The 18,973-nt window shown below is 40.5% G+C and overlaps 1 protein-coding gene across 3 annotated transcripts in view; it reads right to left on the bottom strand.

Annotated features, from left to right (window-relative positions):
• Positions 1–10,629: 10,629 nt before the first annotated feature.
• prr7 (proline rich 7 (synaptic)) overlaps positions 10,630–18,973 on the bottom strand; it is a 34,229-nt gene continuing 25,885 nt past the window's right edge. For all 3 annotated transcript variants that reach the window (XM_075486576.1, XM_075486577.1, XM_075486578.1), the window contains exon 3: positions 10,630–13,952. In XM_075486576.1, the coding sequence (XP_075342691.1) occupies positions 13,390–13,952 (563 nt within the window). In that variant the 3' untranslated portion in view covers positions 10,630–13,389. The remainder of the gene's footprint in view (positions 13,953–18,973) is intronic.

Raw genomic sequence — 18,973 nt, 5'->3', positions numbered from 1 at the left:
TGACCAAGTCAGCTTAATTTTTAATTGTACTGCTTCAAAAGTGCATATGCAAGATCAAAAAAATCCCTTCCACTTTGGTCTTAAAAGGGGTACAAGCCTCAAAGAGACTGCTGAAACGCAGTCTAAAATTTGAACACACCAGAACAACACTCCTCCCCCTCACTGAAAGATTATATTTGGCAGCAGGTCCCCCACTAAGGCCTGACTAAACCAGCTGTTGAAGTTTGAAGTTTGTCTGCATTTTGATCTCTTGCAAGCATTGATGAGGTTAATTTATGATTTCTGATAGTGATATATGTGTGTGTATGAAAACGTTTTATATGGACATGACTCAAAATTAATCTGAACTGACTGAACACACAGAAGAGTGCGGGATCCTCCATCCCGAATGACAGAAGGGGGTCAGAATCCTCTCTGGGATGGAAAAGTCAGGCCAGTGAGCGGGCTTTTCTTGCTAATAAGACCACATTTGATCACTTTCATCATCTATTTGAACAGCCTCAGTACTGCACTCCTAATGAGTACAATTTTACAAACATGAGTTGTGTGCATTGGCACTATCCACTGCTACTCGTCCCTCTAAGGTGCCATAACCAAGCTGTCAAAAGAGGCACATCAGCTGTGATGCCTTGAGTTATTTATCTCTGACTTTTGGCCCCTTAAGCTGCGTTTCCACTATGCAGTCCGGTACGGGTTGGTTCGGAACAGTTCGCTTATTTCAGTGTTTCCATTACCACGAGTGGAAAAATATCTCAGAGCCTCCAAAGTTAAAATCATTCACCTAACAGCACCCCCAGCTGGTGCCTCTGCAGTTGTGGGCTTCGATCCCACTCTAACACCACCTCAATGTTTATCAGTCTGAGCCTTCTGCCCATCACTATAACATTCTCGCACAAACCGTACTTTGATTGTTCTCCAACCGTGAAAGAAATGATGATTAAATGCTGCCTGAACATAAATCTATCACTTACTTATGAATAAAATACGATAGAAAACCATTTCGCATAATGAAATGAATCCCTTTCTTAACCACTACATATATGATAAGCTAACATAGCTTCTTTTAGCTTATTGAAAACACAAGTCACAGAAAACTAACGATCTGCAAGACTTTATGGACTTAAACAAAATTAAGATCCAAAACGAGCTTATTGTCAACTCATCTTCAGACACCATATCCTTCCCTCACATTCCTGAGTGTCCCAGTAGAATAATGAAGTTTCCAAAGCGCAGACAAACTATTAAACCTAAACATTTCAAACCAGGAAAACAAAAACATTAATATATTTAAACAGTAATTAACAGTACACGTGCATTACTAACAGTTTGTGCTATGTGACCACACAGCTGAGATGTTTCTTGAGCACACTTCAGCCTTCAGAAAATCCCTTTCAGACTTAAAGCCTTCAAACAAGAAGACTTCTTTCTTAGAGCATTTCACTTTTCATTCTTGGTGGCTTTGACAAAATTACAGGATGGCTCTCAGTCATAGCGACTTTGCCTTTCCTTTCCTAAAATATCTGCAACTTGTGAAGATTTGAATCCGAAAACTCTGCAACCTCACCTTCTTTCTAGCATCCCGAACTATCTGGTCTGAGAGGATTTGGCTCTCTGCTTAGAGCTTTGACCATGAAAATGTTTCAGTCATGATATTTGACTGCTGACAGCTCCAACAGCCTGAGCAAACACTCTTTCTCAAATCCTGTGTCTGTGTCTGCCATTGAACTTCAGTTTAATGCTAAGTGTAATTATAATTACACTTATTTGTTGCAAACATCAGAGAACAAAACGGAAACAACAGTGAGTTTAATACCAAAGCTAATGGGAACTGATTCATATGAAACCTCAGCAGCTCCTCTTGAGATGGACCAAACTCATCAATGGTAAATCCGTCACAGGCTCAGATCCGGAAGGACAGCTCGCCTTCTCCGAAGACATTTTTTAATCTGACAGTTCAGTTCATGGACAACATCTAAGCAGTATATATTTACAATCAGTCATTCGTAAATAAAACATGTCTCCGCTGTTATCAGATCAAATAGCTTTATATCACGTCGGTTAATATGATTTTATTTTGAAACGTACCACCGGAAGTATCAGTCATTTGTAATATCTCTAGCCTTACCTTTTCTGTAGATACCCTTTGTGGTCACTAGAGGGCAGAAACGCCCTGCTCACAGTATAAAGACTGAATCTGTGGACTGCAGCTGGTTGCCTTGCCTTCATCATATTAACAAAATGCCTTTGTAACAGATTTCACTCCATTTCAGACACAAGGGGACAAGAATGCTTTCAGTAAAACATTCAAACTGACAAAGTACAACAATCTTTACGAGAAGTTTCATCCTAAAAGGTTTTTACCAGTTACTGTGCAGGTTTGAAACTGGTCTTACTTTACATCTTTTCTGTTCCGTGTCTGACAGAAAGCCCATGCTCTGATCTATCTATCGAACTATCCATCTTCACTGAGTAATGATAAGAAATGTAAGCTGTGGTAAAACTCCAGCATTCATAATCTTAACTAAATATGACAGTGTTGTTAAAATAGTAATATGGCTGCTCTCTCTTCCATCATAAAACCTCATTTGATATAGATTTCCCACATTTCAATGTTCATACTAACTTTCAGGGTGTAGTTACAGCTTATGACCACCAGAGGGAAGTATAGAAACAGATGCAAAGTGCTGTCAAGCTAGCAGATACGTAATTAAATATCACTTCCGGTGAGGACATACAAATAAATGCCTCCAAAATAATTGTAGGCGCTTTTTTTTAATCCTATTTTTATGAAAATAATAACGTACTTTTCTTAAGAAATGTACTATTTTTTTGGTCATAAGATAGGCTATTCCCATTCCACATATTTAATGTTGGTTGTTTTGTTTTTACTTGGAGTCTTCATTTAGAAGACATGAATCTTGAATCTAGTTTTCCTATCAGCTCATGTCCCACACTCCAGATACATTCAGATCCTAAGGACATCTCCGAAGACATTTTTTAATCTGACAGTTCAGTTCATGGACAGCATATTAGCAGTTACTGTTGGGTCTCTGAGAGAAACGTGATGCTGAGGCGCACTCAGCCACCCCAGCAGCAGAACATCTGTCTGTCATGAAGGTGGCGCCACTAAACTGAAGAAACGGATAACAAGGAAAAAATAAAAAAAAGAGGGAAAAGTAGTTTCAACGTGGCCTCGTTTCGATATAAGATGTGAATAGTTTGTGAATTAGCTCTGTGTGACTGATTTTAATGAATTGAAATATATTATGTATGTGTGTTGAGATGACATTTGGTGCTGTGTAAATAAGACTGAATTGTTTCCAGAGGGAAACAGTGTAGCTGTAAATTAGCTGCAGATGCTGGCAAACAATGCTTTCTCATCAACAGGAACAGACCGAGCCGGAGACGTACTACACAGTGTAACTGGTAGTAATGCACGTGTACTGTTAATTACTGTTTAAATATATAAATGTTTTTACTTTCCTGGTTTGAAATGTTAAGTTTAATAGTTTGCAGCGCGTTTCTCTCTTGCATGTGTTTTGAAGTTTGCAGCGCTTTTCTCTCTTGCATGTGTTTTGAAGTTTGCAGCGTTTCTCTCTTGCATGTGTTTTGAAGTTTGCAGCGCTTTTCTCTCTTGCATGTGTTTTGAAGTTTGCAGCGCTTTTCTCTCTTGCATGTGTTTTGAAGTTTGCAGTGCTTATGCTGATTGGACAGTGACAAACAGAGCAGCTGAAACCAGAGAAAACTATAAAGTCTATGGCTGAAACTGTCTAGAACTGTCACAACCACCGTAACGCTGTGGAAAAATATGACAGAAATATGACAGAAAAAATATTTCTCTTTTTTCCCTTTGGTGGTGCGACACCTGATCGCCCGAATGGACAAACCGCCCTGGTGAAATGTGTGACCTCCCAAGAAACTGAAATAGAACTGGTGTTGTAAGTTTTGTAGAATCGATTACAACAAGGACTTGAGGAGTCTTAACTTTGTAAAGTTATGCTTCTACAAATGAAGTGTCCTCTTACTGTAATTGTCAGTGTTATTCAAATCGAGAAGAAGAAAAGTCTCTACAATAACCATTCTTACAAAGTATCATAATTATTCATATTGAAACATCTCTGGATGGATCTCTAGGACTTCTGCTCCTGGGGAAATTTATAATGCAGCTAAACTAAAAAGCTTCCTCCTGGTTTAAAAAAAAAAATAAAGACACCTCGCTCCCAGCTGTGATTTAACAGTGGGTGGTGCCAGTAGGAGGACCTGGTTGCCAGCAGACTTTCCAAGAAGAGGGCATCGGCGGGGAGAAAGGAGGCCGCCAATTCTCGCCGTTGCTGTGGTGATGGAGAGTGTTGGCGGGGTGTGCTGATGTTCTCTTTACTACATGTAGAGGGTGAGCAGGTTTCCAGGCAACGCATACCCTCGCAGATGCCATCCCAGAGTGGATGAAGAGAGTTGAATCAGGTTTGATGGAGGAGAAAATCTCAGTGGCGTGTTTTTGTCGTTGTTGTTTCACTGTGTTTGGGAGGACAAGTGTCAGCAGGAGTGACACTGGCTGACAAGCTGTCTCATTTCTGCTAAGAAAGCCTCACAATTTGGGTTTAATGTCCTGAAAAACATGTACATGACTCCATGCATCAGATGAAGTATAACCCAAATCCCAAAAGGTCGGGACACTGTGTACAATGTAAATAAAAACAGAATGAAACAACCTAAAGATCTCTTAAACTAATATTCTATTTACAATAAAACAAAGAAAGCATCAAATGTTAAAAGTACGACCTTTTACGAAATTAAATATATTGTCTAATCTTGAAATTTTTTGCAATATGTTGCAAAAAAGTTAGGACAGGTCCATGTTTGCCACTGTGTAGCATCTCCTCTTCTTTTAACATCAGTCTGTAAACATCTGTAAACTGAGGAGACCAGCTTTTGAACCTCTGGGAGAGGAATGTTGTCCCATTCTTGTCTTATGTAGGATTGTAGCTGCTCAGCAGTCCTGGGCCTTCTTTGTTGTATCTTAAACGTTTTCAAGTGGTGAAACATCTTGACTGTAGGTAGATCAGTCCAGCACCCGGTCTCTTCTACTACGAAGTCATGCTGTCGGAATAGATGCAGTATGTGGTTTAACGTTGTCTTGCTGAAATAAGCAAGGCCTTCCCTGAAGAATTCATCTGGATGGAAGCATATGTTGCTCTAAAACTTGTTTATACCTTTCAGCATAGATGGAGCCTTTCCAGATGTGTATGTTTCCAGTTCTATAGGCCACTAACCCCCCCCCATACTGTCAGAGATGCAGGCTTTGAACTGAGAGCTGATAACAAACTGGATGGTGCCTCTCCTCTTAGTCTGGAGTTTTTGATCCATCTGACCACAGAACAGTTTTCCATTTTGTATTAATCCATTCTAAATGATCTTTGGTCCAGAGAAGACGGCAGTGTTTCTCGATCCTGTTCACATGTGGCTTCTTCTCTACATGATAGAGCTTTAAGCTGCATCTGTGGATGTCACGGTGAGCTGTGTTCACAGACAGTGATTTCTGGAAGTGTTCCTGAGCCCATGCAGTGATTTCCAGGACAGAATCAGGTGTGTTTTTAATGCAGAGCTGCCTGAAGCAGAGATGTCTCCAGATTCTCTGAATCTTTTGATGATACAGTATTATGTTCTGTAGATGATGGAATATTCAAAGTCTGAGGAACATTTTTCAGAAATTTCTTCAGAATTTGTAATACATTTTTTGCAGATTGCTAAAACTCTGCACATCTTGACTTCTGAGAGACTCTGCCTCTCTAAGGGGCTCTTTTTATACCCAATCATGTCACTGACCTGTTGCTAATAAACCTCGCTAGTTGCAACATCTTCCTCCAGCCATTTCCTTTTAGCACCACTTACTTTTTCAGCCTTTTGTTGCTCCCGTCCCAACATTTTTGAGACGTGTTGCTGCCTTCAGATTCAAGATGAGCTCCTATTTTTCGAAAAACAGTCAAATGTCTTACTTTCAATATTTAATATGGTTTCTATGTTCTTTTGTGAACAACATTTTTATTAAATTAGTCGTTATGGCATTTGGTTTCTGTTTACATTTTTAAACAGCGTCACAGCGTTTTTTGTTATTGTGGTTTAACACAGACAATAATTTAAATCATTTATAGTTTTGCAAAAACTCAAATTTGAATGTTACCTTGCAAAGCTACCAATTCAGCTTAATTCAGGCCCCTAAGCAAGTATTTTTTAAAGTGAGGAGGTTGTAAGGAGGAAGGAAGAAGAACTTCCAACTCCCAAGCATGGAACTTGTGTACGAGTCCGTGGATGTTTATGATCACCGTTGTCATCTTTATCATCATTCCCCTTATTTTCACGTCCTTCAATCTACTACTATAGTACTATAGTACTAAACTTAATGTTTATTAATTTATTCATGTTTTAATGTGTAATATGTTTTTGATTAAAGTGTTGCCTTAAAGCTTTCCTTCTGCATCTAAAGCCGACCCCTGACCAAGTGTCTGTCTGTGACAAGTAACAAGTGACCTGGTGTCGTAAAGACAGAGTTGATGGGGATTTGCGGAGTTCTGACCGCAAACATTGTACCCACACGACTGATCACATGAGCAGATAGCTGTCTCGGGTTTTAATCTTTCATTTGATATCACATAGTCTTCTTCTTCTTCTTCTCATTTTAACACTAAGAAAATAGAACATCCTTATTTGAAACAAGCCTGAGTGACAAGTTTATACAATAAATTATAACAATGTGAACAACAAGTATGAGAGAATGGATGTTAGATTTAGATATACAGAAGAAAATGGGGACATCTTGCTGTGTTTACTGAAACAGATGAATTGTGTGCCAAGTTTTTATTACTCGAAAGCACATTTGTAGTTGTGGAGACGGCATTGAATGGCCTTTTTCTCTTTCCTCTCTCTTTATGTAATCTCACAGGGTGAATCATCGTCATGGTCATCAAGGTGTTTGTCTCTGCGGTGAAATGCACATCTTAAAGCTGATATATTCAGTTGCGAAATCGATCTCTCAGTTTCCTCAGAGCCAAGAGAGATTTCTGTGAAGGTGTGAAAACGTTGTGAATCATCGGGCTAAAGGCACCGGGGCAATCATCATTTACAGAACACAATGGGAGGGTTCACTCTCTGGTCAGTAAGGGGCTCCAGTCCCGGTAACTGCAAATTATCTGACCAAACCAGAGAAGAAACAACACATGTCAGACCCTGTGAGTAGAAAACCTCTCCACTGTGGCTGAAACGCAACAAATTACAGCCTAACTGGAGCTGCACGACAACATTTATGTGGAATGAGTATGTTTACTGCCAGAGGAGCAAAGCTAAATAGAAAGCATGGAGTTTGAGGTGGTAAACAGGCATGAAATACTGAGCTTGGATTACATAACATGACTGTTTGGCATCTTTTATGGTCAAACAGCTCTTTAAAGATGAGCATGGCTGAACAGCTCCAAGTGGGAGTGCAGATTCAAAAAGGAGGAGATACACATAAACTAAAAGTATTCCCATTTTTATGCTTCAGACCCTGCTCCTGGAGATGTTAATCAAGACTGGGGTCAGACATTTTCATTGAAATATCAAGGAAATAGTACCATAATGTCCTCTTCTTTTTGTTGGCACATTTTTTTAGACCTTTTCATACAAATTATTCTTAAATGTAACTGGGATGTCCTTCGTCTTTTATCTGGTGTTGACCTACAACTGGTTCACTTGTCTGGTGAAGTTTTCCTTTTCGTGTATTGATTTGTCAGGGATTTATTTTTGATTTACCTTAGAAGTGATCCTCTTTTCGACATGCGGAATACTATAGTTATATCTAGGTGAATGAATTACAGGTATCTAAAGCACCTACACATGTCTGTGACTGTTGGATATTGCATACATTTTGTGATTGTGAGTGTTTCTTGGATATTTATACCCTGAGTCTTTCTGGATTTTTCTCTTTGAATTCTAAACTTCCTGTACCCCTACTTTGAGCTTTTCAGTCATGTTGGAGCTATAGACACAGGTCCGTTCTCTCTAGTTCAAACTTTTGACGAGATGAAAATCCAAGCTTTAGCTGTCAGACAGATGGCCTCACATTTGACTCTAAAATACTTTGGTATACAGAGGAGTTCATGGTGAACTCAGTGGCTGCAAGGTGTCCAGTTCCTGTGGCTGCAGAACAAGCCCAGATCATCAGCCCTCCACCACCGTGCTTGACAGCTGGTATGAGGTGTTTGTGCTGATATGCTGTGTTTGGTTTTCTCCAAACGTGCTGCTGTGCATTATGACCAAACATCTCCACTTTGGTCTGGTCTGTCCAAAGGACATTGTTCCAGAAGTCTTGTGGTTTGTTCAGATGTAACTTTACAAACCTAAGAAGGTGCTGCCATGTTCTTTTTGGAGAAAAGAGGCTTTCTCCTGAAACCGTTCCAAACAAGCCAAACTTGTTCAGTCTTTTACTAATTGTGCTGTCATGAACATGAAAATTTAACATGCTAACTGAGGCCTGTCTAGTCTGTTTAAAGTAAATTTAAAACTGCTTGCTGTGCATTTTTAAAACCTGATGAAAAATTACATCTTTGACTAAAGGGGTTCCTAATGATTGTATTAGCTACATCCATGTTTGAAGAACAATGTCTCTGATTTCTCTACTTAATAACCACAATATACACAAAACAGAAGATGGAAATCTCTGAGGCTAATAAAAGAAATATTACAAATAATGTACTATCCTCTGGACTCACTGCCAGCCCCAACCACCTTCCATTTTATTATAATAACTGGCTCTGACATTATTACTCAGGCCCTCTGCTTTAATCATTTGAAAGCATAATTTCCAGGGCAGCTGGGAAAGAGAGGTATTGAGAGCATGTGACATTCAAACAAATTGCTCTGGTTCAGGTTCAAGCTGAAGCTGCAAAGTAAAATATAGCTTTTTAGTTTACAATTCTACCATCATAACTGAGGATCAGTTTAAAGGGCAAATCAAGATGGTGGAAAGGTTTGGCTGAATAGGAGGTCAGAAATTAAGTTCCCAACGCTCCGTGGAGTAGATTACTTCGGCTGAATTCAGAGCTCTGTGACTGCCATGTTTCTGACTCATTTACCTACATTTACTCATTTACTGTAGCAAACACTTTTATTTGAAGCAACTTACAAGTGAGGAAACTTTAGTGCACTGAGGCACACCGGCCTATAAATAAAGTGCAAAATCTGATTGCATTTTGTAGCTCGGTCCCCATCATGGAACCACATTAGAGAGCAGTAGGTGAGACTGACCTCAACAAAAATATATCCCCATGAAACATTTTTTCACAGAGGCCAAAACAACCTCTAATTACATTTGTAACTTGGCTACGTGTAACCTACTAGTAATTGATGTGAATTGTAAAAATTGTGTCCAAGAGGGTGGTTGAGTTGTATTTTAAACCTAACCATGATTGTTTTCTAACCCCAACCCAGTTGTTTAGATTTTTATAGAGGTTGTTGGCTTCACCCAACCAGGAAATGAGAAACTTTGGTTGTATCATGTTCCGTTTACATGTAAACCAAGGTAACCTGCAAAATGGGATTAAAGTGGATGATGGTTGCGTTGTAAAATTAAAGCGGCAGTCGGCAACTTTTTTTTAGTCATATTAGCTTGAACTGTCATGGGATTCTGGAAGTAGAATATTAAATAGGCTGTTTAGGAAAAATAACGAAATCTGTAGCTCCCTCTGAAGCCTGTAATCATGCTTGCAAAAACCGAGCGCTCCCGGCTGTTTTTAACCAATCAAGTTACGGTGGAGGAATCCTACCTGTCAATCACAGCTTGTGCACACGCTGCTGAGCGTGAGTCTGCCCCAGCTTGTGTGCGCTCACACTGGTGTGAACTCACGTGCACAACCTCGTCCACAGAGGGGGAGGGGTTTGGGGGGCGATTCGGAGCTTGTTAGAGGTTGGGGGAGGGACCTGAAAGTTGTATCAGTTCGAATTTTCCGACTTTAGACTCGGAATTTTGAAAACTTGCCGACTGCAGCTTTAATGTTGGAATATAATTTCCCCTTCTACTGCTCAACAACACTTTAAAAGATTACAAAAAAGTCTGGCTGCTTGGAAAGAATGTAAATTATGTACAGTACATCGTGCCCTTAAAATATTTACATGAAAAAAATATATATCTTAGTGAAACCCAACAGTGATTACTGATAATGAAAAATAATTGTTTTTCTAAGCTTATGAATTTCAGTTTACTGCTCTCTATGAACCTGTAAGTGTCCACTTCACAATATAGGGAGCAATGATTGCATTTGGATAGACGTTTATACACAAAAAATCTCTTGTCATAAATTCAGATTTCAACCTTTTGGGTTAATCCAGTTGCCAACACTTACCACCTCACATCCATTAAATGTGGAACAGCTTGTTGGCAGAAATTAGTGATCTTTTGTGGGTGCGTACTGTTGCTTTATATTTACCTGCTACACAAAGTCGAATTAGCACCAGTTTTGTGTCAATTGTTTTATTGTTCACTAAGCATTAACTATGAGCTTCCTATTGTGAGTCACAACAGTCACTGAATACTAATTAATGATAATGTTGTTTTGGAAATTGTGCCTCTTCTAAACCAATGATGCTTTACGATCTGCTATTTTCTTTGTAATTTAGCAGTTTGTGTTGGACTCTGAATTTAATATGAAACATAAAGATTTAAAGAATCTGAGAGCTTAAAGGACCACTGCTTGATATCTTTCCAATTGTTTTATTGAAACCCTTGAAACAAGTGACTCGCTTCGAGCACAGAGAAAGTCAGATAAATGACTTTGATACATGTCAGTGATGATGGTTTTAAGCAGCAGACGCCACTTCCTCTTTACTCAGTTTTGTGTCTGACGACATTGTTAAGAGCTTATGTTGGTACTGGATGTCATGTCAGGAGGAGAAAAGGACACAACAGAACTGCAGGATTAAGAAAGGAAGACAGGACGTAAAAAAAAAAAAAAAACATGGTGGAGAATCAATTTATAGCTTAGAGTTGCAAAACCAAATATACAAAGATAATGTGATAAATATTTTTTCTGCAAATGTTACAGGTTAACACATAAGTCAAAGTGTTTTCACAGGAAAATCTATTTTGTTTGATCAAGATAAAAGCAGCAATGCTGTATCACACTGATTGTAAAGGGATCCCAGTTAGATCACACGTTAATGTTGAAGTTCAGAGCAAAGACAGTTCAGATGAAGATGCCTCCAAAAATCCAAACAGACTGTCTTTATAAGATGTTTGTACAAATGGAAGAAATTAAGGTCAAATAAAATAAAGGTTAAGGGTCCCTCTTGGCATGGAAAGAAAAAGATGAAAATGCAGACATTACAGATATTTGTATAATATTTGTCTATGGTTCTTTGTTTTCCAGGTTTTTGATCTTACCAGCTGTCTATAAAACAAATGTACAACCCCGATTCCAATAAAGTTGGGATGCTGTGTAAAAAAAAATATAGTGATCAAAGGTTGAGAGTGAGACTATTTACTTAATTATGAAAATTATTAGCTCAACTTGAATTGGATGGCTGCAACAGGTCGCAAAGTCCAGACCTCAACCTGATTGAAATGCTGTGGTGGGAACTTAAGAGAGCTGTGCATAAACCAGTGCTGCAAACCTCAATGAGCTGAAGCAACGTTGGAAAGAAGAGAAGAGTGGGCCAAAATTCCTTCACAACCATGTGAGAGACTGATAATCTCAAACAAAAAAAACATCACTTCAACTTATTGCTGCTAAAGAGGGTCCTACAAGCTCATGGGGTTCACTAAGTTTCTCACACATTGCTCCTGTGTTTTGTCTCAGTTTTGGTTCAATAAATAATGACAAAGTGTTATATGTCATGTGTTGTTGTTCATCTCAGGTTGATTTTACTGAAATTTTAACATCTGATGAGGAGCAGAAGATTTTAATTCTTGTTTTTTATGCCCTGAGAATTGAAAGAACATACTTTTTGTTCAAATGATTGTGTGAAAACTAAAAATTGTGTTGACATATGTGACTCATCACAGTGTAAAGACATCCAGTCCTCTCTGACAAAGATCCAAAAAAATGTGCTTTTTTTTTTTTTCTCTCGGACAAAACGCAAACACATCCTCTCTGCTGCGGTAGACTCAAAATTCAAAATGCGGTGTGTCTGAGAAAACCAAGACACAGGAATTTTAAACCAGGACAGCCTTGTTGATCTCTACTGGTGCATTGCGGAGTTTGTTGGTACATCACAACCAACCCCTGTTAATCAAAACAGTGTGAACCCACTGGTGGAGATATTAAATTCTTACTCTTCCCATGTGATGATTTTAACACTGCAGGCGATCTCCTCCGCTCCCCATTACAAAAATAATCTCAAACACAACAAGAAAGCAGAAATAATAACAAAGATTAGTTTTATTTTCCCAGTTTTTCCTCTTTTTAACTCTATAAATCACAGGAAGAGGCCTTGTAGATGAATATGTAAGAGAACATTTTTTTTTCTTCATAAAGATTGAAAGAATACGTTTGTACATGAAAAATGTCTTTTTCCAAAAAGAGAACCAACTGACATCATCCTGTGACCACAGAAAGGGTTCCTGTCAACCATAGAGATGACACTGAAAATTACAAACTTCATGTTCACTTGGTTTTGTGGTCATTGTGTTGTACCCCAGCTTTCAAACAGTTCTGGCCGTAATTGGCCTTCGGCTCTGCGCCACAAACAAGATGGTCGTGTCCCAGTGAGGGTCACCGTGTACTCTTTCATAAGCGTTAATGCTCACAGTCCTTGAGAGGACACAAGCGGTGAGCAGCGTCTTTAAAAAAAAACCCAGAGCAGATAAAGGAGGAGAGGTCGTCGTAGGCAAGAGATAGCTCCCCGGAGCCATGGCAACACCAGGCTGGTACAATAGGTTGCTCAGGCGCAGAGAGAGGAGACGAGATGAGGGATGAATGAGAGGGGAGGTGGAGATGGAAACAAAGATGAAGGGAGTCTGGATGTAAGAGGAGAATCAGATGTGCTGTTTGTTGGTCTCCTCACCTCGTTACCGCTTCTTCTCTCTTCTCCTCTGCTCTTTAAAAGGTCTTTGACTCAATTAGCTTCAACATCACAACAGAGTACCTTTGTGACTCAACCGCACCAGTTTGAAACAGAGTGTGATGTCCTCCTTTACTCGCGCATAATCCTGGACACAGCTCAGGGGGAATTCAACTCCTGAAGCTTTTGCAACACTTTAAGCCTCCTTTGGGTTTCTGGGGAATAAAATCTCTACTTCTAGCAGCATTTATGTGGTAAACACTGAGCAAAATACATGAGGTCACTGTAAAAAAAAAAGACTCTTTGGAGATCTTCAGGTTCTTTAACTTTCTAATTCTCCGGTTCTCCCGTTAGCATCCAGACCTAAACAGCAGTGCTCCGACCCAGCAGAGGGAAGGCTGTTGGCATGGTGCAGCCAGGCTCCAAACCTCTTAGTCTGTGGACCCCCTGAAGTCCTTGCAATCCTCCTTGAAACCCCTGTATCCCCCCTTGAAACCCTTGTATTCCACCTCGCAGCCCAAGTCTATCATGATGAGTCCTGGTTTCTCTGCGGGGCATGGTCGCCATGGCGGCAGCAGCCTGAAGCGAGCGGGCCACTGGTGGGGTGAGGTTATTATGGTTCAGATCCATGTTGGACAGAAGATGACCCAAGGAGTCCCAACGCTGCGACGAAGGCAGGCGAATCAGGGAGGAGTAACCCCGATCAGGGAACACAGTCGCCGTGGGAGGCTTGCTGGTCTCTGATGTGAACACCGGAGCCGGATCACGATTTTCCCTCAAAAGCTGCCGGGCGGCGTTTTGGAGCGGGGCGGGCTTCAGGTAGGTTGCTCCTCGTGAGTCGGCCAAGACCTCGCTGTAGGGTGGAGGAGGATCCTCCATCAGGACTGCCTCCTCATAACAAGGCGGCTTCCCGAATACGTCAGTGTCTGAAAGAAAAAGAAGAATGGAAGTTAAAGACAAATCAAGGGACAAAGCTCAAAGAGGATATGCAAACACCAACTTATTATGTTGCAGAACATTAACCCACTGAGACACAGTATGTTGCCTCATATATCGACATAACATTTGGTTGAAGAGCTACATTTGATGGCAACTGGCTACTCAGAGTTTTTGATCTTCAACCATAAAAAAAACAAGAAAGCTGGAAAACAAGTTGTATTTCTTGGTCAGTAATGAGTAAATGGTTTCCAAAGAGAGATAACAAAGTAAGAAGAAAAAAAAAGTTCTTAATGAATAAATTAATAAATGTGATTCTCAGTCATCCAAGTTATGATAATAGTTTGATTAAAGGCAGATGGACTTCTTCGTCTTGATTTTTGAAGAAGTTTAAACTCTCATCTGAAAGTCTTCATCAGTTCTAAACAAGTCCAACAGAGGAGGTGGTCTCAGGTATCACTTTCCCAGCACTTACAATGCAGTCTTGAGAAGAGCTTTAACGACCCACACAATTGTCAGCTGGTTCAGTGACACACATGACCTTAACAATCTGCGACATGTGTTACTTCCAGATTGGATTACCATAATTCTTTATTATTGGGCTGTTCCACATATTCTCTGAAAAGCCTCCAGTTGATCCGAAAATGCTGCAGCCAGATTTCTGATGAGATCTATCAGGCGAGATCATATTTCTCCAGTTTTAGTTTCTCTTCATTGGTTTGTCAACTCATCGAGCGGTCCGGAGGCAAAAAACCAAGGAATACTCCTTTAAGTGGCAATGAAGGTGTGTTTATTGAAACACATGCAAAATCCAAATTCTTCTCAATAACAATACTCATCAGTCTCAAATCAAATCTCCAACACTCTACCCCTAACAAACATTTTGCCTCCGTTTTAAAACCCTACCCTTAGTCACATGACTAATTAGACCAAACCATAAACAGGTAGGTTCAAATATTTACATAATTACCAATAACTCATAAATATGTACATACATCCATAATTGCAATATATACACAATATAATCACCTATTTACAAACCCCTAAACCATTACTTCACACCCTAAACATACATGAATAAACATATTTACACACTCCCCTACTCCCCCCTCCTACTTGCTACTGTCCTCCGGAACCATATTTAAGGGGTCATGTCCCCGGGGACCTCTTTTGATGTAACACCCCAAGAGGACAGAGCAGCCGGTTGAGGTAAGTTTCACCTTTGTTTTTCCCAATCATATCCCACTCGTGTAGTGAGTCTGTCTGTGTGGTTCTGTGTGTGCAGGTGATAAACAAGCGGACGACGACACAGACCAGCAAGCGTCCCGTGCACAGCGTCTCTGGCCCCGCCCGAAACACACCTGAATCCACTGTATCAATAAATGTCTTTTTCCTGTCTGTCATAGTTCCTTTCAATCCGAGGTAACGGCGAGCGCGTCGTTACATGGTTCCCTGTTAAATTCAGAATAGAATTTAAAATTCTTCTCCTCACATATAAAGCTCTTAATGACTGAGCTCCATCATACCTTAAAGGTGGATAGACTGCAGGTTTACTTGTTGTTCCCAGAGTTTCTAAAAGTAGAATGGGAGGCAGAGCCTTCAGATATCAGGCCCCTCTCTGTGGAACCAGCTGCCAGGTTGGGTTCAGGTTCAGATTCAACTAGTTTAAAACCTTTCGGATTAGAGGTGAAACATCTTCAAGAACCAAGAAAAAGTTGAGTTGCCCTCATTTAAGCTCTTAGGGTGATTTTAAGTTTCAACATCCCACTTCTGAGGGACAATCAATGTGAAAATACCAAGCTTTGAAATGTCTTCAAAATGTTATGGTTATTACACCTTTAAGATGTATCACAGTATGTGTCAGAATTCAACAAGTCAACCACAGCCAATTCAGCAGTGAGGACACGTCTGAGAGCGGCAGTCTCGCAGTTTGTGAAGAAGGGGAATCGTCCCGCCCAGGATTCTGTTTTTGCCAGCCACTCGGCTCACACTGCACCCGACCTTGATTTCTATCCCTGCAGGCGGACAGCCTGTGCTGACGTGGTGTCTGGTGGCTTCTTTCGGACGATTTCAGTCGAGCCTGGCGCTCATTGATGAGCTCCTGGTAAACCTGGTTTCCCTTCAGTAAGCAAGGTGTCATCCCCCGCTTGGCATCACTACATAGAGGTCCTTGAATCACGTTTAGCCTGACCCCTTCCCTGAGACTAATTTGTCTTGGGACACACTACCAGGTGCTAAAGCCTCTGACTACACAGCTCTCAAACCTCTCCACCCATTTAACCTGGTGTGAACTGGTCCCTCCAAGTTGGAGTTGGATCTTTGCCTCTTTAAGCTCTTAACAACCTACTTTCTAACAAGCACGGTAACTGACTTTTAAACAAAGTTTAAATTATGTCGTCACAATGTCGGTCCGGAGGCAACAGATGATCACTAAAGTATCTATTATAAAACAAATCAAAAACACGACTGAGCCAGAAAGCCATGAACCTACAAGGGAAAAAAAAAAGGAGCAACGCGGATGTGAAAAACATAAAATTGAAGAAGATGAGAAAACGTTAGTAACGGCGAGGATCTGACAAAGAGTGAACAAAACCTAAAGGTCGGTTTATGGTCGGTGACGCAAGACAAGGAGCGTGCTTGCGTGCTTGCATGCTTGCGTGTGTCACCTTTTCTAAACTTCACGCAAGACGCGAGCACAAGCCACTATCTACATCACATCCGGCGGCGTGTTCATCTTCCGGTTTCATCCCCTAATAAAAGACCACTGTTTTCAAACGCCAAGGTAGAAAGCGAAGAAAAAGAAGAAGAAGAAGCATGAATCCACTCGAAGAGAGACTTGCCGAAGAGGTCTGCAGGTACGAACATCTTTACAACCCGTCCTTGGCGGAATACAAGGACGATCAGATGAGTGCCAATTCGTGGACCGAGATCTCCGGCAACCTAGACATGCCGGTCCACCTGCTGCTCCACCTACTGTCCTGGCGGTGAATCGCCACGCAGCACGCGCAACCGCCAGCAAAGCAAAATGAAGCATAAACGTCTCGAGCCATTAACGCAAGCGCAAGGGCAGTTAAAAGAGGTATAAATTAGGCTTAACTGAGTGGTGTGAAACAGGTGTGAAAGTGGAGCTGAGGACCAAACAGCAGAAAAGACTAGGACATCTCGGAGTAATGACAGGATCTAAACACAGAGTTAACACATAATACCAACTCGGAACACAAAACAGAGAAAGTAAATCAAAGAACTAAGAAACAAATTAAACCATAGAAAAGACAAGAAAATCAAAACACAAAAAACATGGATCATGACACATATGTAGCATTCAATTCTATGTAGCTGAAATCAGAAAGAGTAATACCAACATGTCCTCTAATCAGAACAGCCACACAGGTTGTTTGTTCATACAGCACGTCAGGAGAGAAAGCTGATGACAAGCTGGGGTTTGGTGCCTATCATCAACATTATACAATGAACACAGCCTGTGGCTGTGAGCACACACTCAGTTTTCAGGTCATAACCCAAAAAAACTGTAATTATCACCTGCCTGCTGGGTTCCATGTGGCACGGTGCTTTGCTGCAGGAACAAGAACAATCAGAGAACATCTGCTCTCTTGTATCATTCACTCTTATTTCAGGCTTGTTCTGCCTCTCGTTTTCCGCAGCATGTTGTACGAGAGCAAACAATCATACAGTACGTTCCCATTATTCAGACCCAACAGCAAATTGAAAAGGTGATTAATAAATTAAATTCGCAGCATTCAGCTGATCTGAATGGTTTTAGCGCTCTAGTTTAGTGGCACACTGTATTACTAAGATCTAAAGTTACTTCCAATTTGCTTTGCAGTGCATTCAAATATTCCCACATTGTCATAAAATGCCAACAAACCAATCATCAAATACATTTTATAGACGGGAGAATAAGTTACAAACACTGGATGTGTCAGCGACGACGCAAACTAATGATGAATCATGAGTTTCTGAGGTCTCCATTCTCTGCTCCCAACTGAGTAATACTAGGTGTCTATTATGTACAGTCAGCTGTAGTGACTGAGTGACAGAGGCTGTGATTTCAGATGCTGGTTGGCTGAGGCCTGACATTATCAGGAAAACTGTATTTTTAAGCAGCAAACTGTTTTTAATTTACCCTGCTACAGTATTAGAATTTCATCTAGAAGGTAAATGGCCAACAATCCTTCCAGTATCTTGCCAATCATGCAGTGGCGATTCTAGAGTCTGTGGGGGCCCCAAGCAAAAAAATCCTAGGGGGCCCTACCGACCAATGTTCGTCACCAAAACATCTGACACCAACGAAAAACGTATGAAATAAAACCTCTTTTTATTCCAAACATGTTCCAAACATGAAAAACATTGTTATTTTTAAAATATACATGTAAAGAATAAATAAATAACTAAAAAAGACTATGTTGTCTACGTTGGCACTTGATATTCGCCTGTTGCTATTTATCTACTGGGTGTAGCTGGCCATCCAATAATAATTGTGTTCATTTAAAGATTCTTTGTGACAAGTAAAGCTGTTCGTGATATCGATTTCATAAGTATGGTTTTTATTTTCCACTAGCCTTGAGGGGCTAGTTCTCCGCGAACATAGCCTACAGTGGAACTTGACGTGAGTGTGAAGTCAACAATGCAATTATGGAATTATAGAATGGCATGTTAACTAGACCTTTGACTAAATCATTTAAATTTAACTGTTCAAAGAAAACATGTTCACCACGAACGTTCGCCACTGTTTGAGACAGTTTATAAAGTAACTAGACAATCTTTAGCCCCTTTCACACTGCAACCCGCTACCTTAGCGGGTCCAAATTGCACCTTCGACCCGCGTCGAGCAATGTGAACGCTTGGCGTGTTAGGTGACCCGTGTCGCCGAGTTCAGGGGGCGTTGCCTAGTGGCAGAGCGTCACACGAAATACATAAAATGCTGGGCGTGTACAATGACGTAGGCACAAGCCATGCGTTGGAAGTAGGGTTAAATACACCTTGAGGACTC

The sequence above is a fragment of the Odontesthes bonariensis genome, chromosome 16, assembly GCF_027942865.1.
Source record: "Odontesthes bonariensis isolate fOdoBon6 chromosome 16, fOdoBon6.hap1, whole genome shotgun sequence".
Classification (NCBI taxonomy): domain Eukaryota; kingdom Metazoa; phylum Chordata; class Actinopteri; order Atheriniformes; family Atherinopsidae; genus Odontesthes; species Odontesthes bonariensis.
This window is presented reverse-complemented; position numbering and strand designations above follow the sequence as displayed.